The sequence below is a fragment of the Aplidium turbinatum genome, chromosome 2 (genome assembly GCF_918807975.1).
Source record: "Aplidium turbinatum chromosome 2, kaAplTurb1.1, whole genome shotgun sequence".
NCBI classification, from domain to species: domain Eukaryota; kingdom Metazoa; phylum Chordata; class Ascidiacea; order Aplousobranchia; family Polyclinidae; genus Aplidium; species Aplidium turbinatum.
In genome coordinates this window covers 26728397-26755338 of record NC_137473.1, presented here as the reverse complement: position 1 = coordinate 26755338, position 26942 = coordinate 26728397, and the positions used below count along the sequence as shown (strand labels likewise).

The 26942-nt window shown below is 35.9% G+C and overlaps 4 protein-coding genes across 9 annotated transcripts in view; all 4 read left to right on the top strand.

Annotated features, from left to right (window-relative positions):
* Positions 1-6686: 6686 nt before the first annotated feature.
* Positions 6687-9193, top strand: LOC145788469 (uncharacterized). The gene is made up of 3 exons (XM_082600234.1): positions 6687-7982; positions 8422-8653; positions 8907-9193. The coding sequence occupies exons 1-3, from the start codon at positions 6687-6689 to the stop codon at positions 9191-9193; spliced, it is 1815 nt and encodes a 604-aa protein (XP_082456360.1).
* A 270-nt stretch (positions 9194-9463) lies between these two features.
* On the top strand, positions 9464-10507 carry LOC145788468 (uncharacterized). The gene has a single exon (XM_082600233.1). It carries the CDS (start codon positions 9464-9466, stop codon positions 10505-10507), a length of 1044 nt encoding a protein of 347 aa, XP_082456359.1.
* Positions 10508-12723: 2216 nt separating this feature from the next.
* LOC145788467 (uncharacterized) lies at positions 12724-13524 on the top strand. The gene has a single exon (XM_082600232.1). The coding sequence runs from the start codon at positions 12724-12726 to the stop codon at positions 13522-13524; it is 801 nt and encodes a 266-aa protein (XP_082456358.1).
* A 3472-nt stretch (positions 13525-16996) lies between these two features.
* LOC145764953 (transmembrane and coiled-coil domains protein 1-like) overlaps positions 16997-26942 on the top strand; it is a 183537-nt gene continuing 173591 nt past the window's right edge. For 5 of the 6 annotated variants that reach the window (XM_082576666.1, XM_082576667.1, XM_082576668.1 and 2 more), the window contains exon 1: positions 16997-17470. In XM_082576666.1, the coding sequence (XP_082432792.1) occupies positions 17465-17470 (6 nt within the window). In that variant the 5' untranslated portion in view covers positions 16997-17464. Of the gene's footprint in view, positions 17471-20404; positions 20568-26942 lie in introns of those variants that run through there. The other variant, XM_082576663.1, reaches the window with a different exon arrangement.

The following is a 26942-nucleotide window of genomic DNA, read 5'->3' as shown; positions in this document are numbered from 1 at the left end:
AAAAACTTTCTTAGACAATTTTTAATGACGTTAGTTTCAAACAAAAAGAATTAGACAGTTTCACAAAAAAAAATTACTTTTCGCTGTATGAAATGTCTTAGAAAAATTTTTGAAAATTTTTTTTGAAAAGAAAATTTTTTTCAATAATTTTCACTTTTAGTACGTAAAATAACTTTCTTAGACAATTTTTAATGACGTTAGTTTCAAACAAAAAGAATTGGATAGTTTCGCAAAAAAAATTATTTTTCACTGTGTGAAATGTCTTGGAAAAATTTTTGAAAATTTTTTTTAAAAAGAAAATTTTTTTCAATAATTTTCACTTTTAGTACATAAAATAACTTTCTTAGACAATTTTTAATGACGTTAGTTTCAAACAAAAAGAATTGGATAGTTTCGCAAAAAAAATTATTTTTCACTGTATGAAATGTCTTGGAAAAATTTTTGAAAATTTTTTTTGAAAAGGAAATTTTTTTCAATAATTTTCACTTTTAGTACGTAAAAAAACTTTCTTAGACAATTTTTAATGACGTTAGTTTCAAACAAATAGAATTGGATAGTTTCGCAAAAAAAATTATTTTTCACTGTATGAAATGTCTTAGAAAAATTTTTTGAAAAGAAAATTTTTTTCAATAATTTTCACTTTTAGTACGTAAAAAAACTTTCTTAGACAATTTTTAATGACTTTAGTTTCAAACAAAATGAATTGGATAGTTTGGCAAAAAAAAATTATTTTTCACTGTGTGAAATGTCTTGGAAAAATTTTTGAAAATTTTTTTTAAAAGAAAATTTTTTTCAATAATTTTCACTTTTAGTACGTAAAAAAACTTTCTTAGACAATTTTTAGTGACGTTAGTTTCAAACAAAAAGAATTGGATAGTTTAACTTAAAAAAAATTATTTTTCACTGTATGAAATGTCTTAGAAAAATTTTTTTGAAAAGACAATTTTTTTTCAATAATTTTCACTTTTAGTACGTAAAAAAACTTTTTTAGACAATTTTTAATGACGTTAGTTTCAAACAAAAAGAATTGGATAGTTTCGCAAAAAAAATTATTTTTCAATGTAAGAAATGTCTTAGAAAAATTATTGAAAATTTTTTTTGAAAAGAAAATTTTTTTCAATAATTTTCACTTTTAGTACGTAAAAAAACTTTCTTAGACAATTTTTAGTGACGTTAGTTTCAAACAAAAAAAATTGGATAGTTTCGCAAAAAAAAAATTATTTTTCACTGTATGAAATGTCTTAGAAAATTTTTTTTGAAAAGACAATTTTTTTTCAATAATTTTCACTTTTAGTACGTAAAAAAACTTTTTTAGACAATTTTTAATGACGTTAGTTTCAAACAAAAAGAATTGGATAGTTTCGCAAAAAAAATTATTTTTTAATGTAAGAAATGTCTTAGAATAATTATTGAAAATTTTTTTTGAAAAGAAAATTTTTTTCAATAATTTTCACTTTTAGTACGTAAAAAAACTTTCTTAGACAATTTTTAGTGACATTAGTTTCAAACAAATAGAATTGGATAGTTTCGCAAAAAAAAATTATTTTTCACTGTGTGAAATGTCTTAGAAAAATTTTTGAAATTTTTTTTGAAAAGAAAATTTTTTTCAATAATTTTCACTTTTAGTACGTAAAAAAACTTTCTTAGACAATTTTTAATGACGTTAATTTCAAACAAAAAGAATTGGATAGCTTCGCAAAAAAAAAATATTTTTCACTGTATGAAATGTCTTAGAAAAGTTTTTTGAAAAGAAAATGTTTTTTCAATAATGTTCACTTTTAGTACGTAAAATAACTTTCTTAGACAATTTTTAATTGCATTAGTTTCAAACAAAAAGAATTGGATAGTTTCGCAAAAAAAAATTATTTTTCACTGTGTGAAATGTCTTAGAAAATTTTTTTTGAAAAGACAATTTTTTTTCAATAATTTTCACTTTTAGTACGTAAAATAACTTTCTTAGACAATTTTTAATGACGTTAGTTTCAAACAAAAAGAATTGGATAGTTTCGCAAAAAAAAATTATTTTTCACTGTGTGAAACGTCTTAGAAAAAATTTATTGAAAAGAAGTTTTTTTTCAATGATTTTCACTTTTAGTACGTAAAAAAACTTTCTTAGACAATGTTTAATGACGTTAGTTTTAAACAAAATGAATTGGACAGTTTCGCAAAAAAAAATTATTTTTCACTGTATGAAATGTCTTAGAAAAATTTTTTTGAAAAGACAATTTTTTTTCAATAATTTTCACTTTTAGTACGTAAAAAAGCTTTCTTAGACAATTTTTAATGACGTTAGTTTCAAACAAAAAGAATTGGATAGTTTCGCAAAAAAAAAACATTTTTCACTGTATGAAATGTCTTAGAATAATTTTTGAAAATTTTTTTTGAAAAGAAAATTTTTTTCAATAATTTTTACTTTTAGTACGTAAAAAAACTTTCTTAGACAATTTTTAGTGACGTTAGTTTCAAACAAAAAGAATTGGATAGTTTCGCAAAAAAAAATTATTTTTCACTGTGTGAAATGTCTTGGGAAAATTTGGAAAATTTTTTTTGAAAAGAAAATTTTTTTCAATAATTTTCACTTTTAGTACGTAAAAAAACTTTCTTAGACAATTTTTAGTGACGTTAGTTTTAAACAAAATGAATTGGACAGTCTCGCAAAAAAAATTATTTTTCACTGTATGAAATGTCTTAGAAAATTTTTTTTGAAAAGACACTTTTTTTTCAATAATTTTCACTTTTAGTACGTAAAATAACTTTCTTAGACAATTTTTAATGACGTTAGTTTCAAACAAAATGAATTGGACAGTTTTGCAAAAAAAAAAAATTTTTCACTGTATGAAATGTCTTAGAAAAATTTTTGAAAATTTTTTTTAAAAAGAAAATTTTTTTCAATAATTTTCACTTTTAGTACGTAAAATAACTTTCTTAGACAATTTTTAATGACGTTAGTTTCAAACAAAAAGAATTGGATAGTTTCGCAAAAAAAATTATTTTTCACTGTGTGAAATGTCTTGGAAAAATTTTTGAAAATTTTTTTTGAAAAGACAATTTTTTTCAATAATTTTCACTTTTAGTACGTAAAAAAACTTTCTTAGACAATTTTTAATGACGTTAGTTTCAAACAAAAAAATTGGATAGTTTCGCAAAAAAAAATTATTTTTCACTGTGTGAAATGTCTTGGAAAAATTTTTGAAAATTTTTTTTGAAAAGAAAATTTTTTTCAATAATTTTCACTTTTAGTTTGTAAAAAAACTTTGTTAGACAATTTTTAGTGACGTTAGTGTCAAACAAAAAGAATTGGATAGTTTTGCAAAAAATAATTATTTTTCACTGTATGAAATGTCTTAGAAAATTTTTTTTGAAAAGACACTTTTTTTTCAATAATTTTCACTTTTAGTACGTAAAATAACTTTCTTAGACAATTTTTAATGACGTTAGTTTCAAACAAAATGAATTGGACAGTTTTGCAAAAAAAAAAAAATTTTTCACTGTATGAAATGTCTTAGAAAAATTTTTGAAAATTTTTTTTAAAAAGAAAATTTTTTTCAATAATTTTCACTTTTAGTACGTAAAATAACTTTCTTAGACAATTTTTAATGACGTTAGTTTCAAACAAAAAGAATTGGATAGTTTCGCAAAAAAAATTATTTTTCACTGTGTGAAATGTCTTGGAAAAATTTTTGAAAATTTTTTTTGAAAAGACAATTTTTTTCAATAATTTTCACTTTTAGTACGTAAAAAAACTTTCTTAGACAATTTTTAATGACGCTAGTTTCAAACAAAAAAATTGGATAGTTTCGCAAAAAAAAATTATTTTTCACTGTGTGAAATGTCTTGGAAAAATTTTTGAAAATTTTTTTTGAAAAGAAAATTTTTTTCAATAATTTTCACTTTTAGTTTGTAAAAAAACTTTGTTAGACAATTTTTAGTGACGTTAGTGTCAAACAAAAAGAATTGGATAGTTTTGCAAAAAATAATTATTTTTCACTGTATGAAATGTCTTAGAAAAATTTTTTTGAAAAGAAAATTTTTTTTCAATAATTTTCACTTTTAGTACGTAAAAAAACTTTCTTAGACAATTTTTAATGACGTTAGTTTCAAACAAAAAGAAGTAGATAGTTTCGCAAAAAAAAAATATTTTTCACTCTATGAAATGTCTTAGAAAAATTTTTGAAAAATTTTTTTAAAAAGAAAATTTTTTTTGAATAATCTTCACTTTTAGTACGTAAAAAACTTTCTTAGACAATTTTTAATAACGTTAGTTTCAAAAAAAAAGAATTGAATAGTTTCGCAAAAAAATTATTTTTCACTGTATGAAATGTTTAAAAAAAAGTTTTTTTGAAAAGAAAATTTTTTTTCAATAATTTTCACTTTTAGTACTCAAAAAAACTTTTTTAGACAATTTTTAATGACGTTAGTTTCAAACAAAAAAAATTGGATAGTTTCGAAAAAAAAAATTATTTTCCACTGTATGAAATGTCTTAGAAAACAATTTTGAAATATTTTTTTAAAAACAAATTTTTTTTTCAATAATGTTCACTTTTAGTACGTAGAAAAACTTTCTTAGACAATTTCTAATGACGTTAGTTTCAAACAAAAAGAATTGGATAGTTTCGCAAAAAAATTATTTTTTACTGTATAAAATGTCTTAGAAAAATTTTTTTGAAAAGAAATTTTTTTACAATAATGTTCACTTTTAGTAGGTAGAAAAACTTTCTTAGACAATTTTTGATCACGTTAGTTTCAAACAAAAAGAATTGGATAGTTTCGCAAAAAAAAATATTTTTCACTGTATGAAATGTATTAGAAAAAATTTTTGAAATATTTTTTTTAAAAACAAAATTTTTTATCAATAATGTTCAGTTTTAGTACGTAAATAAACTTTCTTGGACAACTTTTAATGACGTTAGTTTCAAATTAACAGAATTGGATAGTTTTGCAAAAAAAAATTATTTTTCACTGTATGAAATGTATTAGAAAAATTTTTGAAAAATTTTTTTGAAAGAAATTTTTTTTCAATAATGTTCACTTTCAGTACGTAAAAAAACTTTCTTAGACAATTTTTAATGACGTTAGTTTTAAACAAAAAGAATTGGATAGTTTCGCAAAAAAAAATATTTTTCACTGTATGAAAAATTGGATAGTTTCGCAAAAAAAATTATTTTTCACTGTATGAAATGTCTTAGAAAATTTTTTTGACAAGAAATTTTTTTTCAATATTGTTCACTTTTAGTACGGAAAAAAACTTTCTTAGACAATTTTTAATGTTGTTACATGTAATGTGTTGGAAAATTTTTCAGTGGTTTCCACATCAGTGGATCCTACATCAGTGGTTTCCACATGACTTGTTCCCATTATTAATGAACATAAAAAAAACTTTAACATTATGAAAAAAACTTTGAAAAATTTTATTTCAATGTGTGCACTTTGCAATGAAATGTCTCAGGAAACTTTTTCACTTTTAATACGTAAAAACTTTCTTAGAAATTTTTAATGACATTTGTTTCAAACAAAAAATTGGAAAGTTTTGCAAAAAAAATTTATTTTTCAATCTATGAAAGGTTTTTGAAAAATTTTTTTAAAAAGACAATTTTTTTTCAATAATGTTCTCTTTTAGTACGTTAAAAAACTTTCTTAGACAATTTTTAATGACGTTAGATTCAAACAAAATGAATTGGATAGTTTCGCAAAAAAAATTATTTTTCTCGGTATGAAATGTCTTAGAAGAATTTTTGAACAATTTTTTGAACGAACAATTTATTTGCAATAATGTTCACTTTTTGTAATGATTGCTTGCCTGTAGTTCACCTTGCTTACTCGCTTACATAATCATGTGTGCCTTAGGTAATTGTACGCTTTTCTAGTTCTGTACTGTAGCCTTGCCACTGTTTCATCTTGCAGTTGTACTGGCAGAACGAGGAGAATAGAATTGTGCAGAACTATGTCTACCGTAGATATATTTAGTTAACCTTATATTTGTTTTGTTTGTTTAGCACGAATTTAAGTTGATTAAAGCCAAGTTATGTTTCTAGTTTGGTTTATATCGTAACACTTTTAGTACGTAAAAAACTTTCTTAGACTATTTTGGATGACTTTAGTTTCAAACAAAAAGAATTGGATAGTTTCGCAAAGAAAAATTATTTTTCACTGTATGTAATGTCTTAGAAAAATTTCTGAAAAATTTTTTTAAAAAGACAATTTTTTTTCAATAATTTTCACTTTTAATATGTTGTTTATTTGTTTTTTTATAACATTTTCTTTTTTTTGATTTCCCTTGAAATCTTAAATTTTTCTGAAGGTGTTGCAACCGTGCCAAATTTCTTTCAAATCAATAACTTATTTCGGTCTCAAGCACGTTTTAACTATCGTGTTTTGTCGCTTCTACCCTTTTCTCGACCTTTGCTATGTTGACGTGTATTGTTTTGATATGATGGTCAGAAATAAAAACAACTGAACTGAATTTTGCCATGGTTGGAAAGTACGATTATATATCTACCCGAATCAATTATACACAAAGACAAAGTAAGTTGGCCTGCTAGCTTTATCTTGAGGACAACATTGGTTCTCGAACACCTGATCCCAAAACTAAGTTGAGTTTTTTGGTCGATCACTGCACTGGACTGGCATATGACGCCATTCGGTCATGTGTTATCATCCGTCCAGCTGCCAAGGCATACCAAACTGCAATGCAAGTGTTAAGAGAGCAGTTTGGTCAAGAATATAAGGTAGTAGAAGCCCACATGAAACTCTTAAAGGTGGGACCAGCAATAAGGGATGGAGACTCCGCAGCTTTGTATAAGTTGGTGACAGACATGCGTAACTGTCACATTACATTGTCTGAGTGGGGATTCGAGTCAAATCTCAATAACCACGATACCATCGATAAGATATTCCTTCGACTTCCTTATCATCTTAGAAAAGAATTTCAGAGAAAAAGTTTTTCAATATACCAACAAGGCAAGGAGCCCTCATTTTTAGACCTGTTGACGTTTATTCAACAGAATGCCATGCTGGCCAATACAAGGTTCGGTCACATCATGAGAGATGCCGAACGAAAGCCGAAAGAAACGCCAAATATAAAACCAAATAGAAAGATATTTAGCAACCATGCCAGCATTGAGGATAAGACAACTTCTTCTCCCCGACCCAAAGTCAAATGTGTAGTGTGTAGCCATGATCACGTAGTTTGGGATTGTGGCAAATTCAACCAGATGAATGTGTACGAAAGACGAAACGTTGTCCAGGAAAAAAGACTTTGTCGCAATTGTTTGGGTCTCAGTCACATGGCTCGTGATTGCCCAAGCAAACGGCGTTGCAAAATGAAAGGGTGTGGAAGACCTCACCACAATCTTCTACATCTCTGTCAGCCAGAGACAAGTGATAGTGTGACTACTAATTGCAATGCGGTAATATCAGCTGTTACAAGTGCAACGAGATTTAAACAAACAGAAGCGGCGAGAGTACGACTGAAGATACTGCCAGTAGAGGTCTGGTCCAGCGATGGAATGAATTCAGTTCGAACGTACGCTTTCCTAGACGAAGGCTCAAATGCTACGCTTTGTACGCAAAATATCCTGAAAAGGCTAAATGTGACAGGAACTAGGGAGTCCATGAGCATCTCTACAGTAAATGGGAAGCAAAACAAGTGGGCTTCTCATGTCAATCTTAAGGTTAAGGGCATCAACGAAAACAGATCCATTGCAATGAATGGAGTCTGGGCTGTTCGTTCGTTGCCAGATTTGACTCGAGACATTCCCACGCAAAGCGATGTCTCACGCTTCAGTCACTTGAAAGGTTTAAGTTTCGCAGAAATCGATCAAACAAAGGTCGAGCTTCTGATCGGTGCAGACAACTTAGAGGCACATGAAGCGTCTGAGGAAAGAAAGGGAGACACAAGTCAGCCCAAAGCCGTTCATACTGCTCTTGGTTGGGCTCTAATCGGAAAAGATTCTGGACCATCATGTCAAACCTCTGTGAACTTCGTAAATATTACCCGTGATTTAATGCATACTGAAATGCAACAATTATTTTCATGCGATCTTTGTAGCCGTGAAGATGATACATTTGGACCCTCTTTGGAAGACTAACAAGCGTTAAGTATTATGGAGAATACTACCGCAAAAGTGCAAAATCATTACCAAATGGCATTGCCCTGGAAACAGGAGAAACCTTATTTGCCGAACAATCTGGAAATGGCAAAGGGACGCCTAGTGTAGAACACTTGAAGAGAAAGTTTCTTAGAGATGATGAGTTTTTTATAGTGTAAAATACAAAGAGAAAATACATGAGTATTTGGACAGTGGTTACGCAAGGAAAATACCTGATGAGGACGTGAAGACAGAGTCCCAAACATGGTATATACCGCACCATGCGGTGCAAGGAAAGTTCCGCGTTGTTTTTGATTGTGCTGCAACCTATAAGGGGACATCTCTTAATCAGCAGCTTCTGCAAGGTCCCGATCACACCAATAATCTAGTCGGTGTGTTAACTAGATTCCGTCAAGAAAATATTGCTTACACTGCGGACATCAAAGGAATGTTTAATCAGGTTTATGTTGATCCAAAGGACTGGAATGCATTGCGTTTTTTGTGGTGGCCAAATGATGATCTCGCGGCTGAACCTGTTGCTCATCAGATGAAGGTTCATCTCTTTGGTGCCACTTCCTCACCTAGCTGTGCTAGTTATGCATTGAAAAAAAACAGCAAAAGACAACGCGACAAATGCAAACTCTGAAACAATAAACACTGTTAATCGAAATTTTTATGTTGACGACTGTTTGAAATCGGTCGATTCAATCGACTCGGCTATATCTTTAATGAACCAATTAGGGTTATTGTTATCTAATGGTGGTTTTCACTTAACGAAATTCCACAGTAACTGCCGCTCGGTATTACTTTCTGTTCCAGAGTGTGATAGGGTTGTCACTGGTGTTGCTAATCTTACCTTTGATAAACTTGCTGTCACAAAGACTCTGGGCATTGTTTGGAATACAGATCAAGACACACTCCAGATTCAAGTCAACGTGGAGTCACGGCCGGCTACAAGGCGTGGCATATTGTCAATGATCAGTCAAGTGTATGATCCTCTTGGCTTGATTCAACCATTCACGTTGCCCATGAAGTGTCTTCTACAAAGCTTGTGCAATCAAGACCTCGGATGGGACGATACTATTCCAGATCATTTCCAAGAATAATGGGAGACTTGGACGCATGCTCTCCCAAAATTACAAGAAGCCTTTATCTCGCGTTGTTTTAAGCCGCCAGGGTTCACACCCTACAGTATTCAACTTCATTTGTTTTGTGATGCTAGCCGCATAGGTTATGGAGCTGTGAGCTATCTAAGGCTGGTGTCTATTGATGGAGCTATACATTGCTCATTCGTACTTGGAAAGTCACGAGTAGCTCCTTTGAAAAGGCTCACCATTCCTCGCTTGGAGCTATCTGCAGCCGTGCTGGCTGTAAAAATGAAGACCTTTGTACTAAAGGAGCTTGAGTACAAAATTGATTCTATTCACTACTGGACAGATTCCACTGCAGTATTGCAATTCATCTTTAACAGGACGAAGCGTTTCCATACATTTGTGGCCAATCGACTGGCCCTGATACACAAATGTTCTTCAGTGAAGGAGTGGAACCATGTTGGAACCCGATCCAACCCTGCAGACGTCGCTTCTAGAGGTGCAAGTCCGGAAGCGATTAACAAGCTGGCAACATGGTTCAAGGGACACGAATTTTTATGGCAAACAGAAGAAAACTGGCCAACTAACCCTATTCCCCTTCCTCAAATTCTTGAGAGTGATGAAGAAATAAAAGCTAATTACATAAACGCTGAACTGTCGGAACAACCTTTAAAACCACTTCTGCATTATGTCTGTGAGCGTTATTCTAACTGGAACAGGCTGGTAAAAGCTGTAGCTTGGATTCAACGCTTCCAGAAGTACTGCAAAGCCAAGTTTTTGTTTAAAACAAGTTATGCTGCTGAAACAAGATTAAGTCTAACTGATATAGACACTGCTACCAAAGAAGTACTGAAATTTGTGCAGCAGGATGTGTTTGCTGACACAATATGTTTCTTGACGCAAGGTGACAATAAAGAGCTTGGGAAGGAAAACAAAAAGATGCAATCGCCTTTGCAAAGGCTGTGCCCAATTTATGAAGATGGTCTTCTTCGTGTTGGTGGACGTCTACAACGATCTTCATTTCCCTTTGCAATGAAGCACCAAATCATTCTTCCAAAGTCCCATCATGTGACAAATTTAATTGTACAACAATGTCATGAAGAGGAGAGACACAGCGGAATACTTCACGTGTTGGCAGCTACACGTGAACAATATTGGATCCTACATGGACACTCAGCAGTACGCACAGTTGTCCGGAACTGTATCAAGTGTCGCCTTCAACACGCCAAAGCTGGCAGCCAAGTTATGGCACCTTTGCCACGATGCCGAGTGACTCCAAATCACCCTCCGTTTACATGGACTGGTGTTGATGATGATGATGGCGTATGAGCGATCTTTCCAGGCTAGATTGGAGGGCAGGAAGTCTTCAGCCACTCAGCAGTCTCGTCGTCCAGGATTCTCAGACCATGCGCACCGTGTGGAGGCCGGTGGGTCAGGCAGTGGTAGATGACATGGTCTGCTGTCTGTTCCGTGGCACCACACTCGCATTCTGATGAAAGAGCCAGGCCCCACTTGTGCATGTCCGAACGAAAGCGGCCGACGCCAGTTCGCAGGCGGTTAAGCCTGACCCACGCAAGCCTTGCGAGGGACATCCCTGGTGGACGGGGATCGGCGTCGGGTAAGAAGTCACGGAGCGTGGAGGTGTGATTTTGCCACTCCGTGTTCCACATGTGGTTCGTCCAGTGTGCCGCACTTAAACCAAGTTCTTCTGCGTTCTTAAGGAGTTGTTGTGCGGCAGGCACAAAGGGGCGTCTTGATTTCAACCGCTGCTTTATAGGTGGTGGTCTCTTGAGTGTTGCATGGAGGAGATGGTCGGGGTCCAAAGCGCGGCGAGCGAGAGAAATCGTGGCTCCTTTACGGCGTAGCTCAGCGGGTTGGATGCCTGCTAGGATGGGTAGGCAGTCCGTTGGAGTGGGACGCAGGCATCCAGTCACAGTACGCAGTGCGTCGTTGATGGCGGTATCAATCTGGTGGGTGTGAGAACTACGACACCAGACCGGCGCGCAGTACTCAGCGGTGGAATGAACAAGGGCTAGGGTAGCTGAACGAAGAGTTTTAGCACCAGCTCCCCAGCCGGAACCCGCCAATCGCCTCAAAAGTGCGAATCGTGTAGATAGCTTTTTGCGCAGTGACTTCAAGTGCCGGCGGTACGTGAGTGACCTGTCCAGGGTTATGCCGAGGTATGTAGGTTCGGCACAGTAGGGCAGGCGTTCCCCATCAATCTTGATGTTTATCTCACGCTGTGCCTCCCGGTTGTTAAGGTGGAAGGCCGCCGACACTGTCTTTGACTTGCTGAGCTGTAGCTTCCATTTCTGGAGGTATGCTGATAGTGTTTGCATGTCTTGGCTGAGGTTCCTCTCCACTGACTGCCAGTTTCCTGCTGAGTGCAGGAGTGCCAGGTCGTCTGCGTAAGCATATTTCCTGGAGATGGTGGGGGGCAAGTCGTAGGTGTATATGTTGAACAGGAGAGGAGCCAAGACTGAGCCCTGTGGGACGCCGTTTTTAAGTCGGCGTAGTCTGCTTCGACGACCGCTACCGGTTGTGAGGGTAAAACTGCGGTTTTTCACAAGTTCCATCATCATATGGACCATGTGTCTGTCAGGGAGCAGACGGAGTAACTTGCAGGTAAGGCCGCTATGCCATACGGTGTCATAGGCAGCCGTGAGATCAACAAACACGGCGCCAGCCTTCTTCTTAGCCGAGAAGCTGTCCTCAATGTCTTGGGTCATAAGTGTGACCTGATCTACGGTTGATCGTCCGTGTCGGAAACCAGCTTGTTCACGGGGAAGCTGCGGATCTATTATTGGTTCGACACGGGCGTAGATGAGTCTCTCGAGGATCTTGAAGGGGATGCAGAGCAATGAGATTGGGCGGTAACTCTTCGGGTCCCCTGGGGGCTTCTTCGGCTTAGGGATTGCAACCACAAGGGCTCTTCTCCAGATTCTGGGAATTCTCAGGTGGCGCAAGCAGCAGGAAAGGAAGTCTTTTAACCAGGACTTTAAGGAGGCAGCAGCATGGAGTATCAACTCCGGGCATAGGTGGTCAGGGCCCGGGGCTTTACCTGGCTTTATGTGCTGGAGGGCGGCGGAAAATTCTTCCGGGGTGAACTCACCCGAGATGTTGTCCCCGTCTGGGGTTGTTACCCTCCAGAGGTCCGTCATTTCTTGCAAGACGGATCTATCTGATTCACGGTCTCTCGATTTGTATTTCCCGTTCTCCACAAGTTGTGAGGCGATGGAATTTGCTGAAACGGGACATTGCTGACGAGAGGCACGTGATCTGCCAGTTAGGTTGTTTAGTGTACTCCATGCTATGCGGCTGAAGTGCGTGAAGTCGATTGATTCAACGGCTTCTGTCCAGCGTTCCTTCCTCTTTAAGTCCAGCCTTGCCAGCAGAGCTGTGGCTGAGCTGTTGGTGTCATTGCCCTGAGGGGCGTGGAGGAAGTCGGAGTACATTAGTCGGACTGGTGTTGATTACATGGGACCAATCATGGTAAAATGCGGTCGAAAAAAACTCTTAAACGATATTTGTGTGTCTTTACATGCATGTCTTTGCGAGCGGTACACCTAGAAGTATCTCATGCCTTAGACACTAGCTCCTTTATCCAAGCCTTTCGAAGATTTGTTAGTCGACGGGGGAAGCCTTCTGAACTATTCAGTGACAATGGTACAAATTTTGTTGGGGCCGAGCGAGAGCTCCGAGAAGCACTCAACAAATGGAACAAAACGGCTCTGCATCAGAATATGCTTCAGCAAAACGTAACTTGGCATTTCAACCCCCCAGCTGCTAGCCATCAGGGAGGGGTTTGGAAACGCATCATCAGGTCTGTTCGGAAAGTCTTGTATGCTCTAGTTGGTGATCGCCTGCTTGATGATGAGTCACTATTGACATTTGTAACTGAAGTTGAACAGATTTTAAACAATAGACCGATTACGCCGACAACTGACGATGCGTCGAATCCACTTCCACTTAAACCTAAAATGCTTCTAACTGGTCAAATTTCAACCGATTTACCTCCTGGTGAATTTGTTCGCGCCGAGGGATACCGTAAATCGTGGAAGCTGGTGCAGTGGCTAGCCGATCAATTTTGGTCACAATGGATTAAACGTTACATCCCACTTCTACAGCAACGGCAGAAGTGGCTTACCCCAAAGAGAAACTTAGCTGTTGGGGACTTGGTGTTGGTAATGGGTGAAACTACTAAAAGAAGTGTCTGGCCCAAGGGTATTGTGAAAGAGGTATACCCTGACACTGACGGCATGGTAAGGAGAGTAAAAATTGAAACTGCCACTTCCTCGATTTTACGAGATATTCGTAAAGTATGCTTGATTGAAGGTGCCGATTGAATTTTGCGAATGCTTGTATTGAAGTTAAAGTTGTTTGTGCTTTAATTATCTTAATTGTGCGCTTGTTATAACCTATGTAACCTACATGCTTTAAGCTTGCTTGCTGTGTTTCAATGCCTTAAAACTCGTGAGTTCTTCCCGAATTAGAAATAAGGCCGTTTACGTTGAATCAATGTAATCTTACAGTAATCTATTGTTGAGTTTATGTGATTTGATTTGGCAACCTGAGGAGACACTATGGTTATATGTATTTGAAATAACTGTCCTTGCTAATACCAGTTATTTGGGAGAAGAAATGTAGACATCAATTTATTGTATTCTTGTACTGTGTGCTTGTGCGATTATTTTCTCCTGTATCAATCACCTGCTCTAAGTTATGTAACGAAAAGGAAATCTTAATTTGTTATCGTCATCCTGCACTGGCTACATAAATCCATCATTGTTAAATCTTTCAAAGGATGGCATCTTGCCTGGTGTGAGGCAAATCTCCTGCAGATGTCCAGACTTGTGTGCTTTGTAAATGTAAGTGCAAAATCGCCCATTATGTAATGTCTACTATCCTTCATTCCTATTGTAAACTATTTCTCCTATCTTGGAACAATAAGTGCATATATCAGACTTCTGACGTCACAATTTGTTGTTGCGGTAAACTTCTTCCCTTGGGAATAGACTTCAAACACAATGTATGAATTTCCTTTGTAACTGCAACGATATATATACTTGTCGCTTTGCCTTGAAAATCAGAAAGTGGTAATCAGAATAGATGCATGAAGTTATTGCATTATTAATGCTTGAAGTTAACATAATTTATGGTACTTTATATTTCATAGTTTTACGAAGTTAGGTTCTACGTAGAGCAGGTGAAAGTTCTGAATAATGATTGTATTACTTCTTATTTAATGTTTACAAAATTAACTTTATTGTGTTTCTATTTGAATAAGGGTATCGCAACCAATGTTTTTAAATCTCTCTTTTTCTCTCTATCTAATCTCACTCTTTGAAACTGATGCTTCTGCGCTTATGACAACCAATATACTGCTTGAGAAACTTGCGGAGTGTTACGTCACCGAAAAGGCAACAATCGTTAGTTCATTGTGGAGAAGGGTCGAAGAGAGCATTTGAAGTGAGCGTAGGTACCTTCTCATAGAATCTGTAGGACTGACGCCTGCAACTTGAATTACAGTGATTTGCATTCTATGGGGGTGTTTTCTTCAACCAGTAGCCTAATGCCATTGCATGGCTTAGAGATAACCTAACAAGTTGCTTGCAACAAGGTCCATTTGTCATAAATGTAGAAGTGACATGCATGAAGGAGTGAAAAACAGTGTGGCGGATGGAAAAGTTTGGCGCTGCAAAGAAAAGGTAAGAGTTGAATCTGTTTCCAAAGAGTCTGATAAATTTACTTTACAGTGTCATTTGTGTTACGGACAATTTTTAAATCAAGCGTCACATAAAACCGTTGTCTACTGAGCCTGACGTCTTACGTCATGGACTGTTGCTAGAAATAAGCAAAGATTGCATCACCCTTTGTCACACCTGTTGAAACATTACATCATCGTTAAATCTTGAATTACGAGATATGGTGTAAGCCAAAGCCAACAGGTGCTGGAATAGCTTCATAATGCTTATCATTATTACGTCACACAAGATGTTTACGTGCGTTTGGAAGATTGCAATCTATTCTCGTCATTTTAAAATTGTTTCTTGAAACTTTTGAAAGGTTGGTCGCATATTTAATTCTTTTGCTTAGTGCTTGCCAGCTGGACGAAATTTCCGTCTTTATTTCAGTAATTTGTATTGTAGTGACAAGTTTTTAGTGGCGTACGGTGTTGCGTCCCCAATTTCGACAGCCTTGAGGCTATTTTTACAGAAATACAATTCTTGAATAGACGTTTTCAGAAGAGTGTTTCTTTCGGTCATTGCATACAGACGAACGGATCCGAGAATCTTATGTAACACTTTTCCCACAAAGAAATTATGGTTTACAAGGCTTGACAAGCATTGGAGCAGTGATCCATTAAAATTTACCTTGAAATCATCTTATGATGTTATGTATTTAGTGACAGTACGATTGTGTATGTATTTTTCATGTAAGTATGATGTTTTTTTTTCATTTTCTGCTCCCACTAATATGTCTTCTAAAAGTTTATATATGTTATCAGATCAAAAGTGAGAAAAACTAACTGGTAAAGGTGATCAGGTACTATGACACTTCCTCAAATGGGCGATCAACCTAACACAGAAAGCAATCATTAAGAAAATAAATCAATAGTTTTTTATTTTTTTTTTCAAGTCTAAACCTTAAACCATTTGACCAAGTAAACACTCACAATAGTATTTCAAATTTTTTTTAATATAATTTATGTTGTGGAACCGGTTTTCTTCCTATAGGATTCATCAGCACAACTGGATCGAAACGAAATAATTACAGAAGATTACTATTAGCACAACTAGCCCAAAAAAAACGCAAATTTACATGTTAAATAAATAAAAAAATAAAAGTCACTAAATGTCCAAAACCTTCATATCCTTGCTTTATTCTTTTTCTTTTCTTTTTTTTCTTCATAGTATTGCCAAATACAGAAAATATTGCAACAATTTGATACGATATCTTACTAAAGCTGTCCGTACAAGCAGCAGTAAAAAGTAGAATAATTGAGATGAATTTTACAAGTATGATTAAGAAATGCTTATGACGGTGCAATATGGAACAAACGCTTCTATTACATCATCATGCTAAACTTGCAAGATGCAAAAGGTTAGCAATCAATGCGGCAAAAATAGGTGACAAGGAATGGAAAAACTAGAAAAACCAATCTATGATCAAAAGTGAGAAAAACTAACTGGTAAAGGTGATCAGGTACTATGACACTTCCTCAAATGGGCGATCAACCTAACACAGAAAGCAATCATTAAGAAAATAAATCAATAGTTTTTTTTCAAGTCTAAACCTTAAACCATTTGACCAAGTAAACACTCACAATAGTATTTCAAATTTTTTTTAATATAATTTATGTTAAATTAATATATATATAATTTATGTATATATATATATATATATATATAATTTAAAACAATGAAAACTATTAATACTACAAAAAGTGCTCAATGCCAAGCAAAAAGGCAAAGCAGAGCGAATTAAATCAAATGTAGTTATTACTATCTGAAGCCTTTACAAATTGTTTCACCTAACGGATCATCAGAAGGTCTTATTCAAATATAGAAATAAATATATATAATTTATATATATATATGTATATATATATATATATATATATTATATATATATTATATATTATATATATTATATATATATATATATATATATATATATATATATAATTTATATATATATATTATATTATTATTATTAATATATAATTTATGTAATTATTTCGTTTCGATCCAGTTGTGCTGATGAATCCTATAGGAAGAAAACCGGTTCCACAACATAAATTATATTAAAAAAAATTTGAAATACTATTGTGAGTGTTTACTTGGTCAAATGGTTTAAGGTTTAGACTTGAAAAAAAACTATTGATTTATTTTCTTAATGATTGCTTTCTGTGTTAGGTTGATCGCCCATTTGAGGAAGTGTCATAGTACCTGATCACCTTTACCAGTTAGTTTTTCTCACTTTTGATCATAGATTGGTTTTTCTAGTTTTTCCATTCCTTGTCACCTATTTTTGCCGCATTGATTGCTAACCTTTTGCATCTTGCAAGTTTAGCATGATGATGTAATAGAAGCGTTTGTTCCATATTGCACCGTCATAAGCATTTCTTAATCATACTTGTAAAATTCATCTCAATTATTCTACTTTTTACTGCTGCTTGTACGGACAGCTTTAGTAAGATATCGTATCAAATTGTTGCAATATTTTCTGTATTTGGCAATACTATGAAGAAAAAAAAGAAAAGAAAAAGAATAAAGCAAGGATATGAAGGTTTTGGACATTTAGTGACTTTTATTTTTTTATTTATTTAACATGTAAATTTGCGTTTTTTTTGGGCTAGTTGTGCTAATAGTAATCTTCTGTAATTATTTCGTTTCGATCCAGTTGTGCTGATGAATCCTATAGGAAGAAAACCGGTTCCACAACATAAATTATATTAAAAAAAATTTGAAATACTATTGTGAGTGTTTACTTAGTCAAATGGTTTAAGGTTTAGACTTGAAAAAAAACTATTGATTTATTTTCTATATGTTATCAGATGTCATTGATGGTTAGAGTTATTAGTTATGAAACTAGCTGTTAACCTAATTAACAGCAAAATGCATTATGTATATCAGAATGATGAAAAAGCACCTCGGTGCTTACAGGGCCTCTGAGAGAAATTTTCACTAGGGGTACGAAGAGTCATTCCGGGCCCCCCCTCTCACTCCGGGCCCCCTTTGTCTTGGGCAAAAAGTGTGATGTTTGCTTGTGTTGTGCATATCATGTGATCTGTCCTTTGCCAATTTGTGTATCCTGCATTGAATTTGTGTGTCAGTTGTTGATGGGGATGTTGAGAGGTGTCGCTTATTGTACATCTTTAATGTAAAAATTTTAAATTCATTTTTTTTATTTCTTTTAGATGTAGCTTATAATTATTTCTGAAGAGGACACTATGTGGTGTCGAAAACGTTGGATTTAGTAGTTTTTTTTATGCTGTTTTTTTCGTGTGTTTAATGTTAAACCCGATAACGTTACTGAGTGTTATAGGCCTATGTATCTGGTACAAGCCAAGCTCTCCAATCATCTGACCAATACTAACCTTTCTTCATTAACTTTTACATTCACCCCATGCCCAGCACTAGCAGAGGTGAACTAGAGAAGTCACTTTTTTTGACTCCGGCTCCGAAAGGATTCTCCGGCTCCTCCTCTAACTCCGAAATTCATTTTGAAGTAAAGTAAGCGTGAAACTACCTTTGTCAAATAGTTTTTAAAAAACACAAAACAAAACACCCGAGCTTTTCTCAAACCTGCTTTTGCTACACTATGCCCCTCCCCCTCCAGGACAGGAGAATAACTAACTATTATGATTTAATTTAGGGCGCTTTTAACAGAACATTTTTGCACGTAAAGCGTTAAATTACCACTTTGGGCCCCTAATTTGCTTGCAAAGCACTCGATTACCTTTCTGGGCCCTTTTGCTAGATTACGATCCCCCCAGGACTAAAGAATAACAACTTTTATGCTTAAAATCAGTCGTTTAGGATGGTTTTAACCAAACATTTTTGCGCGCAAACTATAAAACCACAATTTCGGCCCCCCCAACAAACACAGGCCTGGGCCCTCAAGGGTACGCCGTACCCTCCATACCCCCCTCTCATAGGCCTTGGGTGCTTACAACATTAAATATTTATTATTATTTACCTTTGTGACCAGTTTGAAGGCGTAGCCTATTACAACTGATCCAAAGCATTGTTAATAGTTACCGCACTTTGATTCCGCTGAATGTTGCTTGCCATGCCTTAGTGTTGCTCATGCCATCGCAGACATTCGACTCAACTCTAATTCTTTCCATGGCTGCTACTGACCGGGAAGGTATATACTATCTTTGAAAAACGTGGTGCATTGCTTTAAAGCAGGGGTCACCAACATTTTTTGCATGCGGGCCACTTTAGCACAATTAGTAGCCAATCTTTAAATTAAAAAAATTATTATTGGCTACAGAACTTTAGGACAGCACTTTAGCACAGCACTTTAGCACAAGTAGTAGCCAATCTTTAAATTAAAAAAATTATTATGCAGCACTTTATTTTGCATTTTTTACATATTGGTTATCTGCACCAAACGGTAAACCACCATTATCGTTACGGATTAGCCACAGGGGCTCACACCAAATCACATAGAAAACCTGTGGCTGAACAGCAAGAGGAAGATGAAAAGAATGGGGGTACCAGCAGGGATATGATTCCTGGTTATTTAGACGAATTTATGTGGAGACACCAATTCACACAGGAACAGTACTTTCCAGAAGCTATTCGAGCCATAACGGAATCATACCCGCTGCTGTAGTATCCCCAGCGCTCATACATTCGAAAGCTCTTTTTAGGGCTACAAAAAAGTCCTTGTTAGGGCTACCGAAACAGTCCTTTTTAGGGCTACTCAACAACAAAAAGAATAGCTCATGTTCTGATATCACTTTAAAATTTAAAAAAGATAAAGCTTCCATAGCCATAACAGACACATATGTTTTGTTTGTTTGGATAGGAAGGCTATGAGCTACCCTCCAAACAATCTCAATTCAAAGGGTTTAAATTGTGTTGCGTATTCTTTCAACCGAACGAGTGACGAAAACGGCTAGCATCTTGATTTTTTCCTAGATGTGAGATGTAGGCTATCAGTGTTGTCCAAATACGAACGACGATTGCTCGCTTTATAGATAAGACATAAATCTGAAACTTTTCAGTTGCATAAAGCAAGACCCACCCTTTCAATTTGCTAAGGTTTAATGATTTTATTGTAAAAATTAAATTGCTGAGAATCGGTACAAGTTGGTGAAGTTTAAGTTATTACAAGATAAAAATAGTACTTGTTTTGGATTTGTATCCAATCGTGCTTCCCAACGATGGAAAAATTGTTAAAATCCGAGCAGTATGACAAAACTACAGCACATATTGGCAAAGGTTTCATATTTTTAATGTTAAACTTTAATTTGATAATTTTTTAGTTGAATTCATGCAAATTGAAGAGTTTTAAGTTATCCAAGGGCCTTATATCGAACACTCGATGTTGGTGTAATGTTTTTATTGTGAAAACATACTAAAATTGTCAAAAAATCCATGTCCATTCCGCCTTATCACCTCCATTCCGGCGCTTTTCACGTTTTTTACCCTCCCAATAATAGTTGCGTCCGTTTGGTGCCGTCGTATTGACCAGGGGGCGGATTCTGTAGGAGCACCATCACAGATCACAGTGTTGGTTTAGAAAGTGTATACCCAAACAATTTGGATGCCCAAGGACAAACACGTAGGATATAACTCGAAAAATAAAAATGAAAAGGGTTTCAAGTTTTAAGAAAATAATGAAAGACGGAAGAAGTGCTTCACCTCAGGTTTGTTTCACTTGTTGTGCAGATGCTTATGAAAGCCTCATAAGATGTGTTAATATGTATTTACACTCATTACAAATTAATAAAATTACAGTGCCTATTGTTGCTTTACATATATCGCCTATATATAATATATGTATGGTATTCTGAGGTAAGGTGATGCAAAACAGAGGGTTACAATTTTTTGACTTTGCAAGATAACAATTATTTTTTAGGCCTATACAAAAACTATCCTGTAAAAATTCCGAAGCAAAAATTTAATGTTTTGAAGTGGCGCTCAGTCCTTTAATATTTGGCTGTGGCTATATTTACACTATATAGTGTAATAATAGCCTGAATAGTGTTGCCAGATAAGAAATTCTGCCCTAATTTGAGAAAAGTTAAGCTATGTAAAACAAAAACTTGTATTTTGGAAAAAATGTTATTCCCGGGCAAAGATCAAAACCCTAATTTTATTCCTAACTCTAACCCTTACCTTAACCCTTCCTAACTTTAATCCCAACTCTGGCAACACTTGATTGTGGAAAAATAGCCACTTCCTTAATATTTACTGATTTTCAAGGCATCCATGAGGTACAGCAAGTACCATTAAAAATTAAATGAGAGTGTTTACCAGGCATTTGCTTCAATAACATGACACACTCTTCTGGTGAAAACCAAAATAAGTTAGGCAGTGGCTATTTGACCGGCGCCGGTCTTTGAATCTGAACCACTATTTGACCGGTCATGACGTCACTATATAGGCATTTTTTTCTTTTTCTCTTTCAAAGCAAACGACGAGAAGAGTGCCTATATAAGTTCTAAATTCAACACCTAGGTATGTTCAACTGATTCTGTGGCGCGTACCGCGTAGCCGTAGGATACCTACGTATCGGGCTGGTGCTCCAGAGGGAATGAGTTCGATACTACGCGGAAGCGTTTTTTTAAAATTTTTAACTAAATTTTGACCCGAATTGACTCAATCGTTAGGCTTCTGCATTTTTGTGGTCAATTTTTAATTTGAGTAGCCTACTGCCCAATTTTTTATGTCTTTCCAAATATGAGTAGCCTAATAAAGTTAGAGTTTTTTAAATTTCTTGAATTTAAGAATTTCTCTGGATAATTTTCTGTTCGTCATAAGAGGATATGACCGTGTTTGCCGAACGGTCACATCACTCTTATGATGAACAAAGCTCAAAATAAAAGACATCAGTGAAGTCCTCCAATTAGGCAGACTGAGATGGCTTGGTCACGTTGAGCGCAGCACAAGCTGGATCTCACAGGTCAGATGTGTCAACATCGCAGCACAGCGGGGTCAAGGTAGACCAAAACTCACTTGGGAAGAACTTGTGAAACGTGACCTTGTAGCCCTGAACATGGACTCTGCCATCTGCCAACCCAATAAATCGCGAGGTTTGGAGGGGAAGACTTCGTTCTCGACAGACAGACAGGCCACACCCTCGACATGAGGATTAATTCATGGCCTGTATAATCAAAACTGGTTGATGATGATGATGATGATTTTTCTCTCGTTTTTTGTCGTTGGCGGTATACTGTCGAAGGTGATGCAGCATTGCAGCTACTTGATCTTTTCCAAGAACGGACCTCATAAGATCTGACTGCTGGCGTACCGAAGTCATCCTACGATCAGCATTCAGCAAGTACACAACTTCTATCATTTACAGAAAAATAATATATTTTCATGTACACTTTTTCCCAAACAGCTGGTTTCAGAGCAAGCCTCGAAACTGAAGGCGGCCATGGTCGCGATTAACCTACAAAAACCGACATTTTGTCCGCCGGGTCTCGCCCTTCCGTCGGCCGCATTTGTCCGCCATGAAGTTTCGAGAAAATTTTACGCAAGCGGCCTTGTGAATAAAGTACTTTGCCACTTATAATCACAAAGGATTAGAAAGCAATCAAAGTACCCGGTAATGCTTGAATTGTTAACATTATTGATTGACCATTGACCAAGCAGCTGATGTCTGACATCCGCAGAATGCAAGTGACATCACAATACATTTTAATGATGCGATATATTCAGTCTTCGAAATTAGCGTCGGCAATTGCCAATGCAGAATTGCAGATCAGGGTGTACCATTTTGCAAAAAGTTTTTAGAAATTATTGCGGCTATGTATTCCGGGTTTCCACTTTTGTTAAAAAGTATTTTGGTAGAGTTTCAGAATTTTCCTGCCAAAACTGTGGTTCTGCCGCAATTTTGAAAAAATGGCGGCCAGATAAGATATTATGAAAATCTGCAGCCTTAAACTAGCGTAATGTGATCATATAATATGTCGATTACGGGGTTTTTGGGGTCGCAGAACACAAATCTGTAGTCAAAAACACTCTACGACAACAGTTTTGCAAAGTGAAATTTTACCACTTGAAATTTATGGTGAAATTTTGCAGACACGGACACAACCTGACCAAGAATACCTCACCCCAGAATGAGCATTCCTGAAACATTGTCAAACTGTTGAAATAACAACACGATTCATTTACAAACAAATTGAGTTAATCACTGTCAAACACGATCCATCCCTGTTTCTTCTGCATGCTATTCCTTATGCTTCAGTCCTGATTGATTTCAATTCCCAGTATTTCATCAACACAATAGCCTATCAGAGTTATGCAAACACTCAATTCACTGAATTTTTGACAAATTTCTTTAACAACTGAGTTTGGCTAAGGTAGCTTTTTTGTAATTTGAGAACTGTTCTCTGTGCCTTTGCACGACAAGCAAGAGAGCTTGCCGGTGGCTTTCATCAGAACACCTGTCAATAAAATCAGTGATTAGCTTAATCCCGCGTTCCGCAATATCGTTGACCATCCTTACGTTCAAAACGAATTTTGTTAGTTTCTTATAGTCACTGAAATTTTTTCCATTCTGATTCTGGCATTTGTTGCCACTCTTGATCAATAAGTTCCAAATGCTTTCCCAATTGTTGCCTCCAGCAATGTAGCCTACAAGTACCTTGCCACTTCCCTGAATTCACGGCAGTCGTATCAAATACCTACCATCAATAACACCTTTCTCTCTCCAGTCTTCCACCAATTTTATAACGACCTGTTCCTGAGATGATCTGGTGCCGTCTGGTATCTCATGCACCCCCAGAAGCTTTCATTTCTGCATTACCTTCATCATCAAAACTAACGCCAGATACATATACACAGCACTGTTCTGATGAAACATTTCCTCTCATTTTCAGAATCTTACCGGCCCTGTGAATTATTGCCAAATCAGGAGCCTGGAACTCATCTCTGATAATTAATTTGGGAGTGAGAGGACCTATAGTCTTATTAGCCAGTCTATAAGCTGTTGTGACTGATATTGGTATCTTCGACTTGTATGCCGGACGCTTGAGCCACATTGCAAACATTGTTTTTTGCCGATAGCTCATCCAAGTCGATCAGATGTTAAAGGTATAGGTAGGCGACATAATACCCATTTTCTTTCCCATTTAAGAGTTTTCCAGTTGTCACTTTCTGTTTCTTCGTCTGTACTAAAGTCCAACTTCACGGTTTTCAGATTGTCAGCAACATCCTCTTTCTGTTTCCTTTCACCAGCTGCACTGTGTCGTTTTTCTCTAGCTCAGTCCCGTCTCTTATATAGAACATCTCTGCCCAATGCGCAACCTAGCCTACTTGATCTCTCTGGAGCTGACTTTTCAGATGTTCCAAATCTGTCTCCCAGTCAATAATACCGGAATGTATGAGAATTGATCGCGAAGTACCGTAGCTTACATATAGTCAGAGAATCCTTGAGCTTTTTTTCCATATCATGCAAACGTTTTTTTTAAATGAATCACTATTATTCCTCTCACGCCTGAAGTCAAGTTCTAGTTGATACCAAGTTTCATACAAATTCTTCAGATGCCAGTCTTTATCCGCATTTTTAACAATAACCTTTTACGATTACTTCTCTGTTCCAGATTGTTTCTCGTTTTTCTTGCCAAATACCTAACCCACGCCAAAACGATGTTTCCATACCACTCCAGGGGAATTTCCTCCCTTGCTATCACGATGGATGGGTTGATTGTTCTGTGACTTTCGTCTTTGAGGAACAACAGCCTAGCAAGAACGTCAAAGCTTTTAGGAAGCTTTGGAACACCTAGTCTTTCGCTAGTGTTCCCAATGAGGAAGAACTTTCTTTTTGGTTTTTGTGCCAGTGAGCGGTGTGCTTCACCGGCCGTCTCATTCAGTGGCATTACTGATCTGAATCTTGTAACTTGCGTACGATCACTAGCTACTCTTTGAGTCACTGAGCTAATGATGATCTTCGTCGTGTAGAAGTAAAGCATTTACCCAGTTGAGAGAGTTCACTTCGGCTTTTCGAACTTTTTGGTCTGCCGTGGGGTACTCTGTAGCCGTCCATTAGTTAATAAGCAGGTAAATTAGTAACTAAGTGCAGGCTATAGGCTATACTGTGGACTAGTTAGTAGATTTTCATTGGATGTGAAAGTACACAAGAAAGTAGCCTACATGTTAAATTTTTCCTATAATCACACCGACTAGAAAGTTTATGCATAGCCTACATGCATTTCAAGGTTAAGATGACAATAAGATGCTCTTTTCATGTAAATCTGCAGTCCAAAACAGTGTGGTCACATCTATATGTCAAAATTCACTTTGCAAAATTGTTGTCGTAGAGTGTTTTTAACTCCAAATTCGAGTTCTGCGACCCCAAAAACCCCGTCATCGACATATTATATGATCACATTACGCTAGTTTAAGGCTGTAGACTTTCATAATATCTTATCTGGACGCCATTTTTTCAAAATGGCGGCAGAACCACAGTTTTGGCGGGAAAATTCTGAAACTCTACCAAAATACTTTTTAACAAAAGTGGAAACCGTACTACATAGCCGCAATAATTTTTAAATTTTTTTTGAAAAATGGTACACCCTATTGCAGATGCATGAATGGCGCATTAGCGTCGGCAATAAAAATGCCGAGGCCACACGAGCGCTTGTAAGGTTAGGGTTAGACATTCCTCCCAGTCGTTATGGCACAGCCATAGATTTGTTCCTTAGTCAACACCCTGATGGAGCTCTACAAAAAAGAAAGAGGTGTGTGGATTGGTATCAAAATCCGAAAGCCGCAAAACGTGGACGCTTTATTGCGAATGGCGAAGACGGTGTAGATTTACAGCCAAGCGATGAGCCTGTTGATGTGTCTGATTCCAGTGATGATGCGACAACCCCGTGCTCCGATATAGCATCTGATGATTCCGATTTTGACTGCTAGTTCTATATCAAACAAACTTTGTGTTGTTCGCAGTAAAATTATGTTAGTGCATACGTAAATCGAGGCAATCTTCTCGCAGGGACCTATTAATTTGTTACCAGTGCCTGGTTGAGCAAGTAACGTTATTTTATGATAATTCAATGTGCTAGATGTCGAATTGATGTAAAACAAACGTAAATTTCTTATTGGGCCTTGTTGTTATGCAATATAACCGGCAGGAAAAATTAAATCGATTTGTGCTGACTCGCATGTTAAATCAACCCAAAATTAACTTACTTTCCCCCCGTGAGTTATTTAACGTGAATTACTGTAACAGCGTGCGACTTGCGTATCTTGTTGCTCGCTTTATCGCTACTTTGGTATTATTACATCACAATAAATCAAACAGTGCGGTCGTGATAGATTACTCTAGTATATTTTTCGCTTTTCGTTTTACATGTTTTTTTTGGAATTGTTTCGTAATAAACGTTCACAGCAATTGCTGAGGCAATTTCAACTTTTGTCGTTTGGCCTCGGCAACGTTTCTGCCAAAGTAAAAATGTGCTAATTTTGAAGATTGTGTGTTGATGCGTGTCGAAGTTCCGATGGCCGCCATGTGCTTGTGATTGGCCGCCGAACAGCTTGCTTCAGTCGGACACGTTTGGCCGCCGAAAAAAAAAAAGTTGTTTCGAGGCCTGCAGAGGCTCGTATTCCTTATTATCTTCCCAATTTATATCACCATCAGAGTCGCTTTTGCTACTGTGTAGTCATCTAACTACTTCATTTCTTTTTCTCTGTTTTAAAATAGTAGTGCCGATGCTTTGGCAGATTGTATGCCAGAAGTGCTAGGTTTCTCTGTGGAAGACCAGCTTTGTTTCATATGCCAACTACATCTTTCAGCAGTTCATCTTTCAAATCTTTGAAATGGGGTATTTTCTTCCAAAACTGAGGACTAGTTTTGGCTACTTTCTTCCTCAAGTAAAAATAGTGACTGACTATATCTGAATTCAGGGGAAGCACATTTCTCTCCAATTCCTTGAAGTTTTGCATCGACTTACTAATACCTGACCTTAATGCCATAATGACACTTAATCTAAAGCAGGTAAGCAGCATACCTCTTATTCAACGGTTACATTAATATTACAATAGTAATACCTTCAAATTACCATTTC